This window comes from Daphnia pulicaria, chromosome 8 (genome assembly GCF_021234035.1).
Source record: "Daphnia pulicaria isolate SC F1-1A chromosome 8, SC_F0-13Bv2, whole genome shotgun sequence".
NCBI lineage: Eukaryota > Metazoa > Arthropoda > Branchiopoda > Diplostraca > Daphniidae > Daphnia > Daphnia pulicaria.
In genome coordinates, this window is record NC_060920.1 from 12,466,875 (window position 1) to 12,491,338 (window position 24,464).

The 24,464-nt window shown below is 46.5% G+C and overlaps 1 protein-coding gene across 8 annotated transcripts; it reads left to right on the forward strand.

Moving 5' to 3' along the window:
- The first annotated feature begins 612 nt into the window (after positions 1 to 612).
- LOC124310808 (microtubule-associated protein 1B-like) lies at positions 613 to 22,672 on the forward strand. 8 transcript variants are annotated; one of them, XM_046774816.1, is made up of 10 exons: positions 613 to 1,008; positions 8,632 to 8,730; positions 9,147 to 9,319; positions 9,421 to 9,588; positions 9,724 to 10,016; positions 10,094 to 10,406; positions 10,484 to 16,774; positions 16,820 to 19,435; positions 19,500 to 19,995; positions 20,065 to 22,672. In XM_046774816.1, the coding sequence occupies exons 1-10, from the start codon at positions 615 to 617 to the stop codon at positions 20,232 to 20,234; spliced, it is 11,013 nt and encodes a 3,670-aa protein (XP_046630772.1). In that variant the 5' UTR covers positions 613 to 614; the 3' UTR covers positions 20,235 to 22,672. The 8 variants fall into 8 exon arrangements, with proteins under 8 accessions (XP_046630772.1, XP_046630777.1, XP_046630776.1 ...); XM_046774821.1 differs by having other exon boundaries at positions 10,484 to 16,318; positions 16,403 to 19,435; XM_046774820.1 differs by having other exon boundaries at positions 10,484 to 15,631; positions 15,713 to 19,435.
- Positions 22,673 to 24,464: the final 1,792 nt, after the last annotated feature.

Below are 24,464 nucleotides of genomic sequence, written 5' to 3' on the forward strand. Positions count from 1 at the left end.
GCCGGCTATACGTATACATACTAGCGGAATGGCGAATGGCAAAGCGGATTTTCTGACGCTAGGCCATGGCCAGCATATTGCCGAAACAACACACGGCCATATGTACACACTCCTTCCAGGGCTCCTGTAGGAGAAGGAGAGAAAACCGCAATCCAACAACATTGTCTCGACTCGCTCGGCTGCTGACAACTCGGACAACTCGTCCTCGCACGTCTTTTTTTGGCGTTTGTTTTTGTTTTGAAAATGGAATTATAGGTTCAGCTGCTGCGGCGGCCTCCACCTGGCGACGACGACGCTAATGAACGGCCTGATGTGATGTTTATTATGATTCGAGAGAGAGTTGCTGCTGGCCCAGGTATTATCGTTGCGTCATCAGTTCAGCCTGTAACTTTCGCCCGTTGCAAAATTAATTTGTTCTTCTTTAGTAGGTTTTTGGCCAAGAACATTTTTCCGATGGAAAGAGAGAAGGAAAAAAATCGGCGGAGCAGAGCGCGCAAGTTCTTCTCTTGTCGTGGGGGGCGTCGCGGCGCTGCCCGACGCTCCTCCCCCTTCCCCCCTTGGCAGCACTTGAGACGGTCGCCAAGGGCAACTGGAGAGAGAGAGGAAAATTGTGGATGAGGCTCCTCCAGCCGTTGGCCGACTGTCAGTTCCATTCGCGACGTCGTCCAAGATCCATTGTCTCACATTCTCTCCTCTCTCTCCTCTCTCTCTCTCTCCTTTTCCTATTTATTTCCCCCTTTGGCACTTTGATTCGAGAGAGGAATAACAAGTCCAAGGCGTACACAACCTCTCCAACGCAAGTCGGTTTGTTGTCTTCTGTACCCGACCCGAAAACAAATCTCGGCCCGTCGAAATTCCATTGGCGAATCAGAGCCGAGACGATGGCCGACGAGACTTCGTCCGCCTCATCGGCTTTCTCGCCGCTTTCCGGTGGCTATTTGCTGATCGTCCTCAGTGAGCCGCACAGCGAACAGCACAAGCAAGTCCTACTAGAACATCTCGCCAAAGGTCAGTTTATTCAAAACATAAATATCTATTCATTTCCACTTGATTAGCCTACTCAATAATGAATAGAATAAGAGAGTTTGCAGTTGCGCATGGCAGACTCGCGAGTTGATTTTTTGGCAATTTTCTCGGGGCGTTGTCTTTTTTCCAATTTTTATACGTTTTCGTTGTGCTGCCACGGTTTCACCCGAATCCCCACCCCTTTTTCTTCTTACGTGTGTGTATGTGTGTGTGCTGGGCGAGGGCAGACTGAGCTGGCTGGACTAGCCACCGAGTCCACCGCAATATCCTTCACGAGCGACCGGTGCGGCTGTATAATCACATAGACGTGTCGAGTCACGCTCGACTGCCCGATCTAAGTTGCATCAGGCACTGGCCACACACAGACACACACAGCACCCCCGGTCGACCAACGACGACGGGAGTCCAGGGCAAGATTTTCCTATGCGTCTTAGCAGCAGCAGCAGCACCAGCACCAAGTGTCTCAAAATGGCGGATCTTTCCCGGTGGTACTGGTGGTGGGGGGAACCTCACCATTCAAAAACAAGAATCGATGGATCAACGATAAGATGATATTATCCATTGACTAGGAAGCGGCACCACTCCAATCTCCATAAACATATGGGATGTATGTGTGTGTGTGTGTGGAACGGGACTTTGGTCCTCTTCTGTAGCGTTGCCAAGGTGACTCACAGCTAAATAACTCAGCCGGGCAGACCCCCCTCGCCATTTCGATATGTGTGTCGTATGGAGAGAGATGCGTGTGCCCGTCTCATCTACCAACAATTTCCATCCAGTCATTCCGTTTCCGTGTGTCCCGAAGGGGGACAGACAGAGAGGAGGGGGGGGGGCGACGCAATTAAACATAGCGCACCCACCACCACCAAGTAAAATTTATTTGACTGTTTGATGACGAGGAATTGGAGTGGGGTGGATGGGGGGGAGAACAACTTTAATCTTGTAACTCGACTAACTCCCACACACACACATTCGACGGATACAATTTGCGCGTATGTACTAGTCCCTCCGGCCTGTGTTGTAATGGTTCCAATTTTGGGAGGGTCTTGTCTCGTGTCGAGAAACAAATTTTTCTTCTTCTGTTTAGGCGTCGTGGCGTTTTTCGGTTCCAATTCGACGCTTCCGAGTTATTTCATTCTTCCTTGTGTGTGCGTGTATTTCCGGCTAATTTTCGAACGAATAAGGGGAAGTTTGATGTCGTTTCTGGGCATCCGCTACGTTGCACAATCCTTATTACTTTCCTGGATTCATTTCGTCGGCGTTGGCTCCTACTCCGAAAAACTTTTTATTTTTCTCGTTTAGACTCTCCGCCCGTGCAGCTCGGCAAGTGGGCGATTCCGGTGTTAAGTTGCGGTCTCCACTTTTATTTTTTTTAATCACACGGTATGACGTCACGGATGTTTTTCAATATTATTGCAGCAGCAGCAGCAGCGAGAGAGAGAGAGGGAAAAAAGAAGAAGTGAGTGATGCCTTGCGGTCACCGAAGGAACGAAAAGAGATTTTCCTTTTTCCAAAGAAATAAATAAAAAAAAAAAGGAAACAAATTGGAAAAAAAGTTGACGGAATACGTTCGACTTGGTTGGCTAATCGGAACGGGCGTGTTATTATTCTTTTTTTTTCTTTTCCTTCCCCGGTCTGGGCTGGATATGTTTGAGACGTGATTCGATCACATATCGTCTGAGACGTGCAGCCCATCAGCCATCGCATTTAAATGAGACGAGAAAGTACCTAACAAATTATCTCTCTCTCTCTCCCGCATTCGATTGAGTTTGAAGTAGTAGTAGGATGTTAAACTCATTTCCGGTCTTAAAAGGCGAGTAGTGGGGTCCGTCCTACATCATTAACGGCCGCTCTTATCAGTTTGTCTGCGTGTGTGGGAGAGCCCCAGTCGAAAAGTCGAGCGTTTCCGTTTTTCTTGCCTTTTCGGTTATTAGCTGTTTCGACCGCGCTTGACGGGATCGGTTCAGACTCGACTCAGCTCGTGCGTGTCGCCCCTTGTCTCCTTGTTTTCTTTTTCGGTTTTGACATGGAACAACACGTTTTTTATTTTTTGTACTAACAGTTTCCCTTCGTGCGCACCAGGAAGACGCCGGTGACTCATCCGGTTTTTTCTTCTTTCTCTCTTTCAACACCCGAAAGAAATTTCAGCCATTCGATCGGAACGAGATCACAATTATAAATGTCGCCTTGTTATTGTTCGGCCGGTTGGAGGCGGTACGTCGAAGACTATCCCGGTCTCACAGGCAGTCAGCTGATCAAAGGTGGGGCGCGGCCCAACAACCGGCAGGGGGCGGCCGTGATTATTGATTCTTTTTCCCGTAAAAAAAGAAAAGAGAGCAAAGCCCAGGTCGTCGTCGTTCGTTTCGTCGACGAGAAATTAAGGCCGTCACGTCGAGTCTCTCTGAGTTTCATGTGAATACGAAAGCGGTTGACTGGCTTCGTTTTTCTCCTCGAGGCGCAACATATTAGAGACCGCTCCTCCTTCGTCGTGTGCTTGGGCTGTCAATAACAACTTTGACACACACTCCAAGTTATTGTCTCTCATCAAGTCGCCCTTTTAGCTGTCGTCGTCGTCATCAGCTAATTAACGAAAAACACACGAGGGCCTTGTTTGATTAACAATCAACTCCCGAGTCCAATACTATAGCTCACGAAACGAGATTTGCCCCGGCGTTTGCAATTTCCACCAGCGAAATGATAAGATGATAATAATCACGACACACAACATTTTTTGTAACACAGTCGAGGATGAACTTTCCTTTTTTTCGGTTGTGTTCGCCCAGGAAACCCGGGGTTGAGTTGGAGGGCGCTCGGCGGATGTGTGTGTGTGTAGCAGCGTTTCGCCAGCCGGCCGGCTTTTTTTCTTTATTCCCCTTTGCGTGTGTGTGTGTGTGTGCTGGTTGCTATGACAACCGACGGCTAATATCGATTCTCTGCAGAAATTTCCCGACAAGCGGCTGGCCTTTATAGGTCGCTATATATACACGTACATATAAGTGCGGTGCTGCTGGCCCTCTTTTCTTTCTTTTTTTATGTTCCGTGTCGAGACGGATCGATTCCGGCCGACCGGCAGACTGTCCGACATCAGCAAATAGTTAATGTCTTTTACGTGATCCAGCAGTGCCAAGCGAAATAATTCACTTTGAAATGGACTTATTCGTGCAAAAAGCGCGGCTGTGCACGTACGTACGTACGTTCTCAGTCAGAAATATGAAGCGGATGGACAGGAAAAACTCGTCCAGCTGTCATATTGATTTCCGGTTGTGCTTTCGTTGCCGGCCGGCTGGCCCAACAGTCCTGCTGTCTAATTCACGCATGACTTGCCGCCCCTGTCCGACCGTCTTCTTCTTTATTTCTTTAATGGTTGTGTCTTAAAAATAAAAGAATGACAGAGAAACAAAAGCCGATCTTGCTGGACGTCAAAGTAGCCGGATTCCAGACCTTTCTCTCATCCCCCGTTAATTGCCCCTGATGGGCTTAACATCCAGCCCTGCATGATGATGAAATGGTCCCGTTCTGTTCGCGGTTCGCTTCCAGCTGGGAACCAACCCACAACGACCCAAAAAGTAAAAGGGAAACACTGGGCTCGTCCGTTAGGAGATCCATGTAAACACTCGCGAGATAGCAAACGTATAACCGACTGGATCTGTATATACCCATGCATGGGTGCACACTAGACAAACACACACAAGTTAATAACCAAACCACCGTCATCATCGTGAGGAAATCTCTTTTTTTTTCGTTTCGTTTCGTTTCGTTCTGCTTCTTCCCTTTTTTCTTTTATTTTCAATCACTCAACGTGTAATGATCCGGCGAGATTGGTTGGTTTCTCTCCCGTTTTCTATTAGCTAAATATCCCAGCCCCTCTTCTGAGGGGGAATAAAAAGAATCCCATCCGTCTTTTCAAAAAGGGCTTAGTTGACTGGTATATTTTTGTTGTCTTCCTATTTCCATTACGACTCGGTTGAACGAAAATCCGATTTTCAACCCGTTCCGGGCTTTTTTTCTCTTCTTCTTCTACTTCTCGAGAGAGAAGAACAAGAAAAACCGGACCATTAGCAAAACAAACAACAAAAAAACAGATTCAACAAACAAACAAGAGAGAGTATCATCCCCCCAGACCCGTCAACTTATATTCAGACCAGCGCTTTTCGTTATTTCGCCGTTTTCTCATTTTGTTGATTTCCCACGCATTCAACCAATCGCCTACTGCATGGCCGCCTTATCCCCCGGTTTTTTCTTTTTTTGCGTCCAAATAAATAAATAAAATCATCACGACAAAAGGATCTATATACAACAACAACAACGTATATAATCTAACGGCCTTTTTCTTTTTCTGTGACTTTCGCTTTGGGGAACAAAATGGTCTGTTAGTTTAAATTGCGCTCAGCTCCGCCTACCCCACCCGACGAAACTTACAGAGTAAAATGCGCATTTCCAAACATAACCAGAGAATTACAGTTCGTAAAACACCAAACAGAAATTAATGAGGCGAACGCGGGCGAACAAACAATCGAAAACGAGAGCGGACGCGGACCGTATAGTATGCGCGCACGTTTGTACATGGAATTTTCTTTTCTTATCCCGTTCGTCTCGGGAAAAAAAAAAATAACTTTTTTCTCTTTTTTTACTTCTGGCGAGACAAGGTCCGCGACTAACCGTGACCACACATCATTTCCAACTTTTTGGCGGCCATTGTTGTTTTATTTCGGGAAAAGAAAAAGCACACACTACAATGCCGTATTGGAGTTGTTGTTGTTGGATAATATGTGTCGCCGTCCGTCAGCCCCGATGGGAAAATCATTGTCGAAATGACCGCACACAAATGCGGCAAAATGATCGATTTTTCCATCGAGTTACGACGGTCAATTTCTCTGCCGCTGAAATTACATACGTGTGGTGGGTTATCACTCTGGTGCCAATAGCAGAGAGAGAGAAGAGACTCAGCTGTTCTTCTTTTTCCGGCGTGACGCTTTCATAACGGCAGGAAAAAAAGTTGAGTGATGTGAGGACCCGCACACAGGAAGTCGTGCCGGAATCGACGTCATCTTGACATCCGATCGATACTACCCAACATTCCTTTCTCTCTAGTTATTTTCATTCGACAGTCTGAAAACCTCGAACAACAACCGAACACTAATAATGCCCATAATACAAGAAAAAGAAGTCTGGGTTAATCCCAATCACGACAGTCGAGGAAAAGAGAGAGAAAATGGCGTTGGAAATATCGGGAATGTTTAGCCCGACAGAGTTGCATGATTTACATTTCCACAGTACACACATATATGTATGTATATATAGAGTAAGGGTTGAAAGAGAGAGATTTTGTGTATAAGCTCCTCTTGATGACTGCATTACTGGGCTCTCCAGTTGCGTAGTGAAAGGAAGCCGAAAAAAAGAAGAAGAAAATTACCATAATTTGCCCGTCTGTACTTTTACGTAGTAGTACAGGACGTTGTGTGCTGCGCACCGAGACTGGCAGAGTTCTCGTTGAATGTATACGGCGCATAGACGTTCGTATATTAGACGGACGCATTGAAGCGGAAGGAATACTCTCCCAGCTCCTATTTTTGCCAATTTCCCTTTTTCTTATTTTTTGAGAGAAAAGTCGTCAAAGACTCTCGCTCGTTCGACTGCGATAATTCGACCCGATTTCTATGCAGTTGCCACAGTTGCCTCTTTCATCTTATTTAACGTCGGATTCAATCATTCGCCTCCTATTCTTCCCCCACCGATCCTTTTGTATATATATCTATCACATGCTGGGAAACTATTGCCTTGTCTGTGATATTGCCTTCTTCTTCTTCTTGTTCAATCTCGAAGAAGAAGAAGAAGAGAAAGCCAAGTCAGCTGGAATGTAGATAGAACCCGGAAACCCGGGTCGGCGTCCGTGGGTGCGTTGAAAACATAAACGTTTGTTGACGCTGGGGCGGTTTCGCAGCTGCTACCGGCCGGCTGGAAGATGGAATCTCTCAGCTCCGTCTTCTAATAACAACATTTGTTCACCGTCTTCCATTACATTATGCTATCAATGGCCGGAATAACTTGAAACCACTAAAAAAAGAAAACGAAGATAAAAAAGAAACAATGCAACCTGATCTGAAACATCTCTTCTCTTGATTGGCGTTTTTTCTTTTTCTTTCTTTTTGGGCCCCGTTGTCTGGATGAGATTCCGTGACTCCGTCTGCCGGTAACAAAAAACTCCTTGTCCTCGATTGAGTCGGCCAAAACGTTAGCGGACCAACGACCGATCAATACTTTCCACTTGGAAATGGCACGAGGGTATGTGAAGGATATAAGTATAGTAGCGAAACAAAAAAAGAAACTTACCCGTCCTCCCTCCCCCCCAACTGCCAGCGAAAATTTACAACGTGATAGTATAGTAGCTTTTTGGGCCGCTCTTTTTCTTTCTTTTTTTTTTTAGGGAGGAACTCCGCCAACCGACACTTTATATTCTCCAGGGGGTTGTGCCTTGAGCACGTCAAACATTTCGTGAAAATGATTCCCACGTTTTTTTTGGGGGGGATCGGTGTATAGTAGTGTACGTATGTGTGTTTTATAATTCCGGACTCAACTTTCCCTTGGTGGTTGGATGTGGAAGGACGTGGCAGCAGCACGACACGGCCGTTCGGAGCTATGCCTCGGAATTGGGCCGACCGCAAAACGGATCACCAATTCAACTCTCTCCCAGAACCTTGAAGCTTATTTACTTTTATTTTTCTTCTCGATTCCGCTGGACGGTCGGTCGTCTGGCCATGTCCCTATTTCTCTTCGGGAGCCCATTTCGCCATGTTGGCCGGCAGCAGGTAGAACGAGCGGCAGAGAGAAAATGCCATTGAGACGGGCATCGCTCCGTGACCAAATTTCACGTCAGACGAAGCAACTCGACTTCAAGAGTCGTAAAAACGTTCCAACACTCGAGACAGTAATAGCACAGTCCAAAGAAATGTAATGCCGCAATGTCGTCGTCGTCGTTGTATAATAATAATATTGTATCGTTGTTGTATAGTACTGCGCAATGCGTCGAAAGTCCGAGATGGACACAAACAAAATGGCGACGTGGCAATACGTTGGGAAACTTCGGCCCAAGAGGAAAGCTTGGACGTGTGTTTTTAACTGGCTGGTGGGTAAATGTGTCGTCGCCCGACAATGAGAGCACCGTCAAATGTGTACCATCTCAAGCTAGCCCCCTCTGTCTCACACAGCAGTCAGACTTTGGGTGAAAAATGGGAGCAATTGACCCATGGGGGCCAATATAAGACCAAGTCTGGCCATATGTACGACGAGGTCTGTCGGTTGGAACATGACAGACGGGAGAGGAGGATTCCATGGTGGAACCGCATGATTCGGATCAATGAAATAACATGTAACGATTATCTTTGACCCTCCGCAACATCTAGAGACGGAATGCGTTTCTAACGTTTGTGGGGTTTTGTTTCAAGGTGGACATGTCCGACGTCTAAAATAACAGAGTTTAGATAATAATAGTCACGGAGACAATAACATTCCTTAATCTATATTTTTCTTTTTCTCTTTCTCTTGTCTTTCTGGTGGATCGTGTCCTGTTTTTTGTCTTCTTTTGCCGGTGCAATGCCACGACATCATCAGGACTGGCCTCGTGGGACAGCGTCGAAACGCAGATCGATATCGAGTCGGAACTCCGCAACATCGCGACCCAATGCCCCAACGGCGAAGAAGTCAGGAACGGTAAGTTTCCTCCGCATTTTCCCTTTGGATTATTAGTTGAAGTGAAATGCGCCAGCGATGCAATAACGGCCCAGTTCGGATCAATTTGAAAATATGCTGGCGTTTGTTTAATGGCTGGCTCCTAGGGTCGGAGATGGATGTAGTATATAAGCCCCCCGTGCAGACTTTGCAGATTCTTAATTGGATTAGATACGGCTGCCTATTTTCTCCAACCCCGTCATCCGTCCGCCCGGCTTATTTGTCGACGACGTTGCGTAGAGCTTTGCATTTCCATTTGGTTTGCCAATAACGAAATGGAGCCTGACGACGACCTGGTTCGGTCGCACGATTTCACTCGGCTCGACGACGACGACCGTTTTTCTGACAATGATTTCATCTGCATTTCTTCTTCTTCTTCTTCCAACTCGACTCCGCAGGAGAGAAACTGATCCAGTTGGCTTCCGACTCGCTCGTCACTGAGATCCTCATCCAGCCGCAGTTGAGCACGCTCAAGCAGTGCATGCGCAATCTTCTAGCCTCGTTCACGCGCCATCGGCACGTTATTCACGCCGGCTACACATTGTCAGGACCTGGATCCTGGATTTTACAAGTCTCTTTTTTTCTTTCTTCTCCATTCCCCCCCCCCCCTCTCCCTCAGCTTTGATGACGTTGACCTAAATTCGTCTCCTTTTGCCGATCCCTGTCGTATAGGATGGAACCTACGATTTTGGCGACTTTATGCACATCGTGCAAGACCCCGAAATCCAGCGGCTCTATCGAGCCTACGAATCGAGCATCACGATGGACCTTCACTGCGCCGACGAGGGTCAATGGAGCGCCGAGCAGATCAATCAGGATCCTGCCATCAAAGCCGCCAAGGTAATGGCAACGACGAACGCGAAGGCATCGTTGCGACTTTTCCTTCTTTTTTATCCATTTACGATTGGGGAGAATGTTGTATATGGTACGAGCGACTGGCGTCTCATTGCGTCTCATTTCTTGTTATGATGGCAGATATCCATCAACCCGCCCGGTCGATTGAGCGCCGCCGAGTCGCAGAGCCAACAAGACGCCGTCAATTCTTTTATCCGATACATTTCCGACATTCTGCCGTCGGTGACGTTGGATCATCTCCTGGAGCCATCCGACGTCGTTGGCAACATCCGGTTCAATCACCCGACCCTCTACGTCTTCCCAGGCGGACAGGGAGACTCTGCCCTCTTCGGCATCAGCGGATTCAACATTCTCGTCGATGGAGGATTCGGACGCAAGCCCTGCTTCTGGGATTTCACCCGACACTTGGACCGGTCTGTTTCCTCCTCATCAATTATTGGCATCCATTCCGGTCCAACGTTTATTAATTGAAGGTCCGTTTATTAATCAGGCTCGACGCGGTCGTCATGACACGGAGCAATGCCAGCTCTCTCAGCGGCCTGACTGGGGCCATCTGCCGCAAAGCCGCCAGCCCCGTCTACCCGCAAATGGGTCACATCTTCTGCAATCTGCCACAGGACGGTGAAGTTGACCTCGGTGACATTGACCAGCAGATCAATGCGGCCGACTCTACTTCCGAATCGCTCACTGTCAACATCAATGATCTATGCCGGGCCATGTCGGCCGGACTTGGAGCTTTACAGCTCAAAGCACAGCCAATCTATCGCTCTGCCACTCTGGAGCCCATCAATCTCTACCACAAGGTATAAATAGTACTGATATCGAGTCGCGCATATTGAGTGCTTCATTATCTCTGATCTCTCTTGTCATCATCTTATAGGTGGGGCACGGAACACTTGACATGTTCATCGTCAGTCCCAGCGCCAACAGTCCCGAGGTCAAGGAGCTCATGCGTCTCTGGCGTTCTGGAGACGTTTCGACGGCTTTCCGAACCATCAAAATGGGCGGCAAAGAATTCCGCATTCCGCTGCTGGACATTGTCTCGGTTTGCGCCCTGCTGGTGTGGCAGCCGGCCGATCCCAACGAGCCCGTCACTCGCCTCCTGTTCCCGGGCAGTGCTCCTCAACACAAGATCCTCGAAGGGCTGGAAAAGTTCCGTCAATTGGAATTCCTCAAGTCGCCCGTTTTCATGGCCAAAGATGTGGCCGCTCCGCCGTCCGCCGTCATCACTCCGTCATCCACGTCCAGCGCTTTCACCAAGAGCCCAGTCAAGACGAAGAGCACTTCGTCGCCTCGTCACACCCCAATTGAACCAGTTCCTGTCAAAGCTTCGGCCGTCCGCAAGGAAGTGAGCAGCAAGCCGCCGCCCAAAGCGGCTGATCATTCCGGCAGCAATGCCAATTCCAAAGAGGCGGATGCCAAGCCACGTCCGGCCCCTAAAGTCATCAAGGCTGATGTCCTGAGCAGCTCGTCGAGAACGGGCAGCACCGAACTGCGCGCCAAGAAAGCGGAAGCCAAGCCAACGACAGCGGCGCCCATCAAATCAACGACGACGACGACAGCGGCTAAGAAAGAGACTGCCATGTCCGTCAACGGCGAGACCAATAAAACGCTGGCACCCAAAATCAAAAAGGATGTGGCCAACATGAAAATGGTCGAGGCCAGAGTTCACTCGTTCAAGAGTTCGGCTTCGTTGAAACGGGCCGAAGAGATCACCAAGAATAAAAAACCCGGCGATGACAAGGACATAAAAGACAAGGTTCAAAGAAGTCAGAGCCAATCCCGCGAGAAACGCTCGGCTTCCACCGTTCGAGGACAGCCAGCAGATGAAGACAAGACGAGGGTTAAACTGGTCAAGAAGATTGCTCCTTCGACAACGGAGGCGACGCCGGTCAGCCCTGCCAAAACGATGACCAAACCCATCAAGGCCAAGCCCAAGGAGACGAGCAAACCAGCCGAACCCAAAGCTCCCGTCGCCAAGGAGCCGTTAAAGAAAGACAAGCCAGCGGCTCCTAAACCTAAACCCGCAGCAGCTAAAGAGACTCCTAAACCGGCTCCAAAGGCCCCGGCCGCTTCATCGTCGTCGTCGACTCCATCAGGCAAAGCTGTCAAGCGACCAGTGAAAGCTGCCGCTGCTGCTGCTGCTGCCGTCGTTGGAGCTGCTGCAGCTGTTGTCGCTGTGGCGGCTGTCACCACGGAGGAACAGCCAACTGAAGAGCAGCCAGCCGTTGTCGAAGAGGATTTCAACGCGGCTGAGGCCCCTCAGGCGGCCAGCTCACCAAAGCAAGACACACCGACCGAAGATGGAGGCCAAGTGCCGGATGAAACGAGCGTTCTGGAAGCGATTGAAAGCCAGATTTTGGAGGATGTAGAAGCGGTCGAACAGGAGTCGCAACACGATTCTGAACCAGATCCTGCCAACGCGGAAGATGAGGTCGAAGAAAAAGAAGAAGAGCAAGCCGAAGAACAAGCCGAAGAACAAGCCGAAGAGCAAGCCGAAGAGCAAGCCGAAGAGCAAGCCGAAGGCTCAGTCGCCGGAGAAGTCGCTGATGCGGATGAGGCGGAGGAGAGCGCCGAAAAAGATGAGGAAGAGGTAGTGGAAGCCGATGAGGAAGAAATCGCCCAAGTGGAAGATGGCGGAGATGAAGGGGTCGGATCTGAGGAGCCCGAAGTTGCTGACGCGGTGATCTCCGAGGAAGTTGTCCAGACGGAAGATGCTGAAGCGGACGCCGAGACAGAAGATGCCGAAGTAGCCGTGACGGATGAAGTTGTGGAGGAAGTCGCCGAGCAAGTCGCTGAGGAAGTCGCTGAGGAAGTCACCGAGGAAGTCACCGAGGAAGTCGCCGAGGAAGTCGCCGAGGAAGTCGCCGAGGAAGTTAAAGAAAAAACAGATGACGAGGAAGTTAAAGAGAAAACAGATGACGAGGAAGAAACCGTCCCAGAAACTGTTGAACCGGAAGAATTCGACGAAAAATCAGCCAACGATAAGGAAGAAGTAGCTGACGTCGAAGAAAATGGAAAACCTGACGACGTTGTAGATGTTCAAGACGAAGAAGAGGTGGCCAATGAAGCCGAAGAACGATCGATCGATAACGAAGTTTCGGTGGACGTCGCTCAGGTTGACCAACGATCCAACGATCAAGATGACAACCTCGAGACGGACGAATGCCCAGAACCGGTGGAAGAAGAAGAAATTCAGCCGGCTGTCTCGTCCACATCGGTCGACGCTGGCAGACCCAAATCAGCCTCTCCACAGCCGGTTGCATCCGGAGATGAGATGGCCAACGTGAGCGAAAATGACATAATCGATCAAATTGAACAAAGTCACAACTTGGATGCTACCCAACAAGAAAGTCCAAAGGAACAAGTCGAAGAGTTGCAAGAACCCAGTGAAGAGAAAGAAGTTGTAGATAAAAAGGATGAAAATGTCGAAGATGACAAAGTCGAAGATAAAGATGAAAATCTCATCGAAGACCAACACGAAGAAATCGCCACAACCTCGCCAGAGCCGGTGGAAGAAGAAATTCAGCCGGCCGTCTCATCCCAGTCAGTGGAAACTAGCAAACCTCTTTCTCCTTCTCCACAGCCAGAACCCGAAGAACATCAAGACGACAATGTCGAAGATGTTGACAGGGAGAAAGAAGTGGAAGAAGAGGAAAAAGTCCACCAGGAAGAGAGCTCCTTAGATCATCAGACCATTGACAAAGAACTCGACGAAGAAAAAGACAAAGAAGAAGATGACAAACAACCGGATGTGGTTGCCTCTCAGTTGTCTGGCCCATGCGATAGCTCTACCACTGAAGAGATTCAATCCAAAGAAAGCGCTGACGTTGTCTCTGAAAAAGTAGACAATGTCGAAAAAGAAGAAGAAATCGATGACCAACATGTTGATGACCAACATGATATTGAAAAACGCCAATCACATGAATTGACTGTGGAGAGCACGGGCCACCAAGAGGATGCCCTTTCATCTCTCTCTTCCCTTTCCGACCTAGAACCAACGCCCGTCCTTGATCGTTCCGGCGCTAGTCTCTATGAAGAAGAACAGCAGCTATCTTCGATGGAATCCCAACCGGAATCTCATCAATTCACACAAAAGTCCGCCCCACAGATGGAGGAGTCTTCTCCCAAAGATATGCAACAGACTACCAAGTCGTCGTCCTTAGCAGTGGTCGACGATGAATCTTCCGGCCCATCGTCAGTTGAAGTCGAAGAAGAATTCAAAGCAGAAATCGTTGTTCGACCCGTTCCTATTTCCGTCCCGTTAGACGATTTTGTAGCTCCACATCAACCAGCACCTAGCCCTCCTGTAGTCAAATCTCCAGTCAAAGAAATTCCTACCCCTCTGGTGCTGGACGAAGAGGACGATGGTGTAGAAGTAGAGGAGGAAGCCTTCCAGCAGGAAATCAAAACCAAAGATAGTGCCGTGCCCATCACTCCCGTCGAAGAAGATCAGGGCGCTTCTTCCTTCAGCTACGAGGAGCCGCAAGGACAGAGTGAGGATCGACAGCTCCCATCTAGCCAATTCAACTCGGATAAGAAAGAAGAATCAGCAGTTGACGGTACTGCAGTCTCCCGTTCCAAAGAGGCCGAAGCGGAGGAATTCCGTGCCTCCATCGACAACCAGTACGGTGATTTCATGAAAACTCCAGCCACTGAGGAAAAGTCCAAACAGAAGACGCCAGAGGAGAAACCATCGACAGAAACGACCGTTGAGAAAAAACAGCCAGAAGAGAAATGTGAGGCGGCAGTAGAGAAGAAAACCGAAGAAAAGATTTCTTCTCCAGTAGAAGCAAAATGCGCTGCTGTTGAAGAAAAGAAGAGCGAGGAAGTAAAAAAAACCACTCCCGAAGTCAAACCCGCCGAGAAGGACGAGGAGGAGGAGGAGGTTGAAGAAGAAATTGTTTCCAAGGTAGTAGACAACAAATCCGTCAAAGCTGAAAAGGTCGAAGAATCCAGCGTTAAAGAAATCGCCAAATCGCCTGAAACGAAGCCATTGGATGAATCTGATATCCTTGAGATGATTGTGGGAGATATCGTGACCGAAAAGGTTGAAGTCTCGACGACGGACGACAAGTCTGCTAAAGTTTCTGTTGACTTGGAAGCTGAAGTTGTCAAGACCAGCGAGCCCATCGTTGAAAGTTTCCAAGCGGTTGACTCTGAATCAACTCAATCGACAAAAGACGCCGATTCTCATGAAAGTTTCCTGGATAAAGTCAAAAACTTTGTCGAGGATGTTAAAAGTTCTTTCGTAGAAGATGTCAAAGTGTCCAAAATGGATACAAAGCCAGTGGAATCGCAGGAGAAAGAGAAAGTCTCGTTGGAAGAGACCAAAGAAGTGTTTAAGAAGGAAGAACTTTCCATTGCAGTCCACGCTATGGAAGCCGAAGCCCATCCAACTGAAGATATTGAAAAGAAAAACGTTAAGGATTCCATCCCAGAGGTTCCTATTCAAACTACAGATACCAAATCAGTCAAATTCGACGAAGTTGAAGTACCGCAAGTTTCGGGAAAAGAGAAAAGCTTCATTGAAGAGGTGGTTCAGAAGATCTGCTCAGTCGAACTTGTTGAAAAGGTTAGTGAATGCCTTACCAAAGAGAAGGAGCCTACTGGAATGGCAGCCAAGGAGGAAGAAGAGGAGTCTGTTCCAGTGTTTGAAAAATGCGAGAAATACGGAAAGACTGAAAAAGATGTCTTAGCTGTAGTCGAGCCCATGCTACAGGCAACTACTGAAACTGTTGTTTTATCAGCGGAAGTGAAATCCCAGCGATCCTCTACTTCTGAAGCAGCTCCATTGGAACTTGAGTTGGATATTCCCGAGAGAAAGCTTTCCAATGTTTCGGCATCGTCGGTCACTTCAGTGGAAAAGGACGCGATAGTGGAAGCAGTGGTGTCTGAAATTAAAACAACAGTTAGCGAATCTGAAAAGAAGATGGCAAATATTGAGTCTGAAATTAAATCGGCAACTATTGAGACTGAAATCAAGTTGGCAGCTATTGAGGCTGAAATTAAATCGGTTTCCACTGAGGCTGAAATTAAATCGGCAACTATTGAGACTGAAATTAAGTCGGCAACTATTGAGTCTGACATTAAATCGGTATCCACGGAGGCTGAAATTAAGTCGGCAACTATTCAGGCTGAAATTAAGTCGACAACTATTGAGACTGAAATTAAATTGGCAGCTATTGAGACTGAAATTAAATCGGCATCCACTGAGGCTGAAATGAAGTCGGCAACTATTGAGTCTGACATTAAATCGGTAGCTAGTGAACCAGTCACAGATACTACCGACCTCGTATTCGTTGCTCCGGTCACTGCCAGCTCACCCATCGATGGGCCAGAACTTCTGAAAGAACTCACGTTCCCACAAGGATTGCCATCCAAATCGGAAACTGACTCCTCTCTTAACTCTCTAGTAGATGAGATCAAAGAAACCATTCAAGATGTCAAAGTGTCACTTACTGAATCAACAACCAAATCGGAAACCGACAGCACTCCATCTAAAGACAAAGTAGAGGATGTTAAACAAATCCTCGCTGACGTCAAAGAGACATTGAAACTTGAATCCGACAATTCGTCTAAATCTCAAGTGGAGGAGATCAAAGAAATTATTCATGCTGATGTAAAGGCTACTCTAGAATCGGCGCCAAAATCTGAAACTGTTTGCCACTCCGTAGACGAAGAAGTCAGAGAAACCGTTGCAGATGTCAGAAAGGCGTCCCTTGAAATGACATTTGATGCTGATTTAACCAAACCTAAAATGGAGGAGGTCAAAGAAGTCATTTCGGATTTAAGAAAGGCGTCCCTTGAAATGACATTTGATGCTGTCTTAGCCAAACCTAAAATGGAGGAGGTCAAAGAAATAATTTCGGATGCAAGAAAGGCATCCCTTGAAATGACATTTGATGCTGATTTAACCAAACCTAAAATGGAGGAGGTCAAAGAAGTCATTTCGGATTTAAGAAAGGCGTCCCTTGAAATGACATTTGATGCTGATTTAACCAAACTAAAAGTGGAAGAGGCCAAAGAAGTAATTTCGGATGTTAGGAAAGCATCCGTTGAAATGACAATCGATGCTGACTTGCCTAAATCTAAAGTGGAAGAGGTCAAAGAAATTATTTCGGATGTTAGGAAAGCATCCCTTGAAATGACAATCGATGCTGACTTAACCAAACCTAAAGCGGAGGAAGCCAAAGAAATCATTTCAGATGTAAGAAAAGCCTCTCTTGAAATGACAATCGATGCTAATTCGCCCACATCTAAAGTGGAAGAGATCAAAGAAATTGTTGCTGATGCAAAGAAGGCATCCGTTGAAACGGCATCAAAATCCGAGGCTGACTTGTACAAACCGCAAGTAGAGGAGATCAAAGAAATCATCCAAGATGTCAAAGAGGCGGTTGAATCAATGTCGAAATCGGAATCAGTGATAGAAACCCAAGTACAGCAGGTCAAAGAAATGTCCTTTGAATCATCATCAAAATCAGAAACCGAAGTCTCGTGCAAAAGCAAATTAGAGGAAGCCAAAGAAATCATCCCAGATGTAAAAAAGACAGAAGAATTAGCGCTAAAATGCGAATCGATCTTACAAGAAACCCAAGTTCAACAGGTCAAAGAAATAACCTTGGTTGCAGATTGTGATGCCCATTCAGGTTTGTCGTCCAAAGTAGAGGAAGTCAAAGAAACTATCGAAGATGTTAAAAAGATGTCAAGTGACTTATTTGCATCAAAAAAAGAAACCGTAGAAGAAGTCAAAGAAGTTATTCACGATGTCAAAGAGACATCATCATCTGCTGTTTCGAAAGTAGCCGAAGTCGCAGAATCCTTGTCCCAATTGGAGGCTAAAGTGGAAGTGAAAGCCGTCACTCCTGAGCCAGAAGTCATTCCACAGGCCGCATCCCAACTCAAGTGCGACCCACTGGCCAATTTGCCAGTAGTCGCACTAGTTGAGACTTCCAAGAATGTCATCGAAGAAGTGAAACCGAAGAGCGCTGATTTGGCTAAATTAGATGTCGTTGACAAGACGGAGCAATTGAAACCGGAGACTATTGATTGCTCAAATGTGTCTTGCTCATCGTCGACTTCCGTCACGCCCAAAACGCCACTCTCGCCCAATATTGCCCGCCGAGAAGTCGCCGTTGAATCAACGGTGATTCCAGCAGCTGCTAATTTGGAATCCTTCGCGGCACCACCACCTACTCGATTCGGAGACGACGTTAGAGACGTGAGTCAGCCATCCAGTTTGGATTCGATGGAAGTCCATTCCAATTCTTCCACTTCTTTGGCTGGAGCCGAGAAACAACACGAAGAGGATGAAGATGAAGATGTTGCAGCGACCTCACTGACGCCGACCATCAACTACTTGGCAGCTGGATACGAAGGTGTCAGCATCAGCACTGCGAGCAAATTGTCAACCATAGCATCGTCGGATGGCGAAACTGATGGAGCTCAACCTCCCAGTTTGGACAGCAACTGGTCATCCAAGACGTTTGACAAATTGACATTGGCTGCTGAATCCGGCGCTCGTCATCAACCGGAAGAATCGGCCTTCTCAAGCGGTCCATCCAGCTGGGACGACAGAGAACCTGGTGCCCGACCTTACTATGTCGTATCTGAATCGATCAGTGACCGTTCGGCCACCAGCTCCATCATCTCCCATGCTACCGACGACGATTATCCAGCTGAAAAGTTGGATCGGCCGTCTTTGGTCAGCCACGTCGAACCTCGCAGCGCCACTGGCGAACTGAATATCAAAAAAGAATTGGATGTGGCGCCCGTCAGTCCTGTACCGTCCTCTCCATTCAGCACCGATCGCTGTAGCAGCCACGGTGACTTTGAAGCCAACAAAGATTCTCTGTCCAGTATCCAGACCTCGGAATCGTCCGACTTTCACTTGGAAACCAAAGTGGATGACTCGGCGTCCGCCATCTCCAGCACCCGTTCAGACTATTCCGATGACCGATCCGGCAGCAGCGTTGATCCAACCCTTTTGCAACAGCAGCGGCTCGAGCAGCGATCCCTGACGCCCCGTAGCGATATCAGCTGTTCGTCAGAGACAACTGACCCCGTTACGACAGCCAACACGACCCAACTGATCCAACCGGGCCAGCAACAGACTCCCGTGGATCTCAAAGCCAATAGCAAAGCCGAGTTAGCCGATCCCAAATTGGCGCCGCACAACATCTGGCTTAAAGAAAAGGACACAGCGTCGTCTCCGAATCCATTCACCGATCAATATGCCGATGACGATACCGACCATTCCGAACCGCTAGCCTCTTCCACACTCTACTACCAGCAACAGCAACAACCGCCAGTACAACAACATCACCAACAACACCTGTCGGATTTCGAGTCTGATCGCCATTCAGATTCGCAATCGTCGTCCGTTCCAGTTGCCGAGTACACGGACGAGTACTACGTTCAACATTTGGATTATGTTGAAACGACCCAGAAATCTTCCCATCCGCATCCAGACGAGGCCTCAGATCAGGAAGCGTATCTGTACGAATCGGAACACGACGATCAAGACCACCATTACCATCCCTACGCGACCAAGTACAGCGACTCGTACGACGAGGCTGATCTCTATCCGACGGAGGAGGCCATCAACGACGACTACCGTCACATTGGAGATCACCAAAATGGCAACTCTTATCACTACTACGAAAGTGGTGAGAGCGCCACGACCGAGGAGGTCGTTGGCAATTTGCACGGCCAGTACGAGGACCTGAACCGCAACGACCGCACGCCGACAAGAGACGTGCAGCATCCCTACGTGGCTCCTGATGTTTACGAATCCGAGCCCGCAGTTATCAGTCCGACCAGCAGACAATTGGTACGTTTCCTCTTTTATTTCAAACTTGTAATACCTTTAAAACTGACGGTTGTGTTTTGTTTAGGACGTCACGACAGCTGCGACCACATCTTCTTCGCGTGATGAACGAGTGTTGCCACAAACGTCACCTCTTCCCAGTCCACAGCCTCATCCGCTTTCGCAACAGCTTTCGCCACAGCAGCAACAACAGCAACAACACGAAGACACATTGGCTTCGTGGGGCAAGCCATTGGGTTTACCAGCTCCTGTAGCTCCTGGTGTCGTCTTTTCCAGTAACGGCAGCAACGGTTCCCCGCTCAAGCGCCCAGCTACTGCAACCAACAACGGGCACAAAGCTTCCGACAAAGCCGCCAACGGCGCCAACAACGCTGCCAGCGCCCCATTCTACGTCGATTTGGCGTACATCCCGCATCACAGCGATCCTCGATATTCGGACGTGGACTTCTTCAAGCGCATCCGGGCTCGACACTACGTACTGAGTACTCTAGAGCCGTCCGCTCAAGTTCTTGACGCTCTTTTGGAGGGCAAACAATCCTGGACTGGCGACGACAAAGATTTAGGTACGTAGTACTAGACATTTGTCACAACAGTTATGCAACGCTGTAATACTTTTCGTTTATTTTTCGCAGACGTCACCATCATTCCCACCTACGACTCGGACACACTGGCTACCTGGGTCAGCGCCAACGAGGATCTACTTGCCCGCAATCGTATTGATTTGGCACCATCAGCCTCCCGCTGCACGATCAATTTACAAGATCACGAGACTTCTTGCTCGGCCTATCGGCTGGAATTTTAAGACGTCCGACTACTATAATTCCTCCCTCTTGTTTTCCTGTTGAGATGTGAGAAAGGCTCCACCCTGCGTTTCCGTGCGTCGGAGAGTGATTGAATTGAAAAAGAAGTAACGAACAAAAAGAAAAATCCCCTCCCCCCCAAAAAAAAATATTTGAAAGAAATCCTGACGAGGTAGACTTTCCTTCCACTTTACTTATGTAGTGAGCCGAACAAAAAAAAAAGAAACTTTCATCTTAATTTATATTTATACTTTTCGGCATTTCTCGATAACCATTGCGCCCTCTTTCATAGAGCAGCAGCCTCCTCCGATTATTGCTGTGATTTTTTTCTCGAGTTTAGATATTTGCCTGCTTCTTGTATCACTCTCAAGAAACCTTATTAAGTAGCTATTAGGCTTGTTATTTGAATTGCAATCCATTTTTCTCCCCTTTTCTTATTATATTTTCGGAAAAGTGGACACGAGAAGAAAGGAAAATGTTTGTCGAGGCCAATGTACGGGTAAAATATCATCAGAGCTAAGCGCAAGCGGGACGACCGTCAACGTGGCGCCCCCAACTTGTGAGGACTTCCGGATTTTAGTGAAAGAAGCGCATCGCTTTGATTTTTCATTTCAAGGATGAACAGGGAATACTGAACGAAATCAAAGGAACATTTCTTACTCGACATTTTCTTTTGTGCAGCAGCAGCAATTCATTATTTTTTATTCTATTTCATTTGCTCATTCTTCTTTCATTCAAACGCTTACAGAATTCAAAGTGCTATCCACATTTGCCCAGGACGTCCGAACGATACGGAATAACCATGGCGGGGATTTCGATTGAAACCACATTAGAAACTCCCCTTCTAAAGTCGATTGATATTCGCAAAATTAATGTGATATGAGCGAAGGCGAAAATGAAGAGACACAGGAGCTGAAGAAACGGATCGGAATTACCGATTACCCTCCCATATCTGGCGATCAGTAACAATCACACAAGAGCACAGCATTTGTCAGGGATTCCTTCTGTATCACCCCATTCCCCCACTTCCTTTTTAATTTCAAAAACAAACAAAAAAAAAGAATTAAAAAATCCTTGACAAACAGGGCGAGAATTGCAGCCTCCGATGTGATAAAACTTAAGAAAAATTAAAAGCTCATCTAGTGATGGAAGTAGCTGCGAATTTGATGCCGACACCGAAAGCCAACGCCCCGATTCCTGGCAATATGCGTAGATATGTGCAAGGAATGATTTAATTTTCACTTATGATTTCCAAGTGGCTGAAACGACACACACATAGAAAGAGAAGAGAGACAGAGAGAGAGAGAGAGAGAGAGAGTCAAGTGCGGCGAGAAATGTGAGACACCCAAGTGCAGCTTTTTCGTGATTCATGCGTGCGATATGGACAAAATGTTCACGAACTTAAAACCAACCCGAACCGAGAGAAAAAAAGACGAGACCCTTTTCAAGCGAGAAACGTTCCCCTCCACCCACACATCCCTCACCGAATCTTCTACATCCCGACAGAAACCAACAAGCAAAAGAAACTCGAATATAATAGTCTTCAGTGTTTTGTGAGTAACTTCTTGCAGTGCTTTGAAGCTTTTAGATAATCATCGATATGATTAGATACACTATATTATAATACAGTATAATTCAACTTTCAAGCTTACCCATATATATCCCCTCCCTCTACCACAAAAGTCACAACACTGTCGAATCTGTTTCAACGTGGATCGGCCCGTTGGCGTCTGAACACCAAAAGTCCAACCCGGGCCGATCCTGACACACCATTTTTCCCGTCTCTTTACCCGTCTATCTCTTATATATCTTCACTCGTGCACCATCTCAGCTTTTGTGCTTTCGACATTCCCATTATATAATCCCGCGAGGCACACGTTCACCGTGCATCCTGACAGGTGTCTACTTATCTTTCCTTTATTTCCGTTTCGAGTAGCTTTCCTCCCCCATTTAACTAATTATGTATCTTCTCGTGCAATTAGATCCGTTTCTCTGTTCGGTTGGTATTACATCTGTTTTGTTGCCTGTACATGATTTCGTATTCAGTAAATTTTGTAAGGCGCAATCCACTCGAAGGAAAACCAGGTTGCGTTCGGTAGCCTCTGATATACCCTCTCTCCTCCCTACACACATACACACGATGAATCTTAATTCTTTTTCCACCTATTTCAATATGATTTTATTCTGCCCTCAATTTATTTTGCGTGTGCTGTTGCCGATGCTAATATCCCTACAGCATTTACATACATACGAAGCTGAGTCGGACTCTTTTAATGGTCTCTGAAAATGACCTAGTCAAACAGAGTTCCGCATTCCGTTCAACTTCTTTCCCTTCTATATATTCCTTCTGTGTACTGAGCTGTATACCTAGGAGCTGTATACCTAGCATCCGTGTAACGCCACTCTTCAATACATACCATATGGTGAATATTAAACAAAATGGCAATCTTTTCTTACTTTATTTGTAATAAAACAGCCTGAAAACAGCACTAATGGCAACGCTACGTCAAAGTGCGGTAGAGAAATATAGACGCTTTTATTTTCGATTCCATGTTGCTGTCATCTCTGGTGTTGTATAATTTCATCTTTCGTGATTGCATCCAACTCCAGTCATTGCCATCCGCTACAAGTTATAGACTACTGTTTTGATAAATAGAACGCGACAATAAGTAAAGGCTATCAAGTTGCCGTTCCTCAATAAACCATTATTTGATCTCATAATAAGTTATGCATTTATAATATTAATAATTTAAATAACAAAAAACGTGCGTAAAGCGTAATATTCGTATTCGTGCGAAAGGCACTCCGAAAAATCCGTGGCAACCCTGTCGAGTGATTCTCATTTCATATTTACATATTTAAAAAAGCCCTTCCACTCTTCCAGGGGCTTTTAATTGCTTAAGTCTTCTGCTCTGAAAGTTATAATTTTTTATTCTTCTTTCTTCAGTGAGTAAGTTAAGTAATTTCATAATACATGCATGATACTCCATCTTAACTGCATAACACACATTGGCATCAAATCCACAAGGCAAAAAGTTGTGTTTTCAATTGTTACTTTTTTATTCTGGGTAGATCTACTTTGTGAGATAAATGGGCAGAATTGTGTGTGCAGTTATTGATGCATTTGTGTTCTGTGTTGACAAAGCTATGGGCATTGATTATTCTTTTTTTTTTAGAATGTTGTTTCATTTCATCATCAGCTGTTATGAAAACTGCGTGGATTCTTTTCACTAGAACGACTTATTTTTTTGCTTTCCATTGGAGGGAACAGCTGATAGCTGCTTCCAACAGTTTTTCATCAGGTAAATATCCACTTTTCAATTAAAGCTACTGTTCTCTGGAAAGTTTCCTGATTACTGTTGTTTTGAACAAAGATAACACAAACAGTTTATAGAATATCATCTCTTGCTTTGATATTAATTATTAAACTGCAAGAAGGCATAAAAATAAAGTTTAAGATCATTCATCCTACCTGGCTATGTGATACCTCTGTTTCAAAGTCTGTGAATGCACCATAGGGAATGGAAATATGATCAAGGGAGTAAGATCACTTTAGATACTAATCATTATAAAAATGTAATTATGCTGGTGTACAACTCAAATTACATATCTCTTGTTGTTTGATGTTTACCCTTCCATTTACTCCCTTCCATCCAAGTGGGGCAATGGCATACAAGATAACTAATCTTTCGCTACAAATACAAATAACAGGACGGAAGCCTCCACAATCTATTTTCTCAAAATCATACTCGCATGGATCAATTTTTTTATGATCAAAGCTGAATCATAATATAATCCCTGTAGCAAAATAAATAATATTTCTTACGTCCGATTTCCGGGATTTCCGTAAGTTAAATTAACTAAGAATTTGTTTCCCTCTTTATTCTCGCAGATGAAAGAGAAACTAACCTCCAGATAACGTACATGAGAGATTCCATCCTGCTCTACCGCACTTCTACGATTGGTTTATGGCGAATTGTTGAACAACTTGTTAATCTATACTGGATACCGAGATATACTTCACCGCCTTAGGTGAGATCTTTAATTTATTTTTGTGCCAATCGGACCATAGCAAATTGAATGTGAATGTGTTTTCCTTGCCACAATAAGTGAATTCGGTCATCGAACCCGACTATAAAAATCGATGTTAACACTTTTTTATGGAATGCGATCCGCATCATTATAGTTAAGAAAAAGGTAGCCAAATTTTTTTTTTCCGGCGGGCGTGTTCA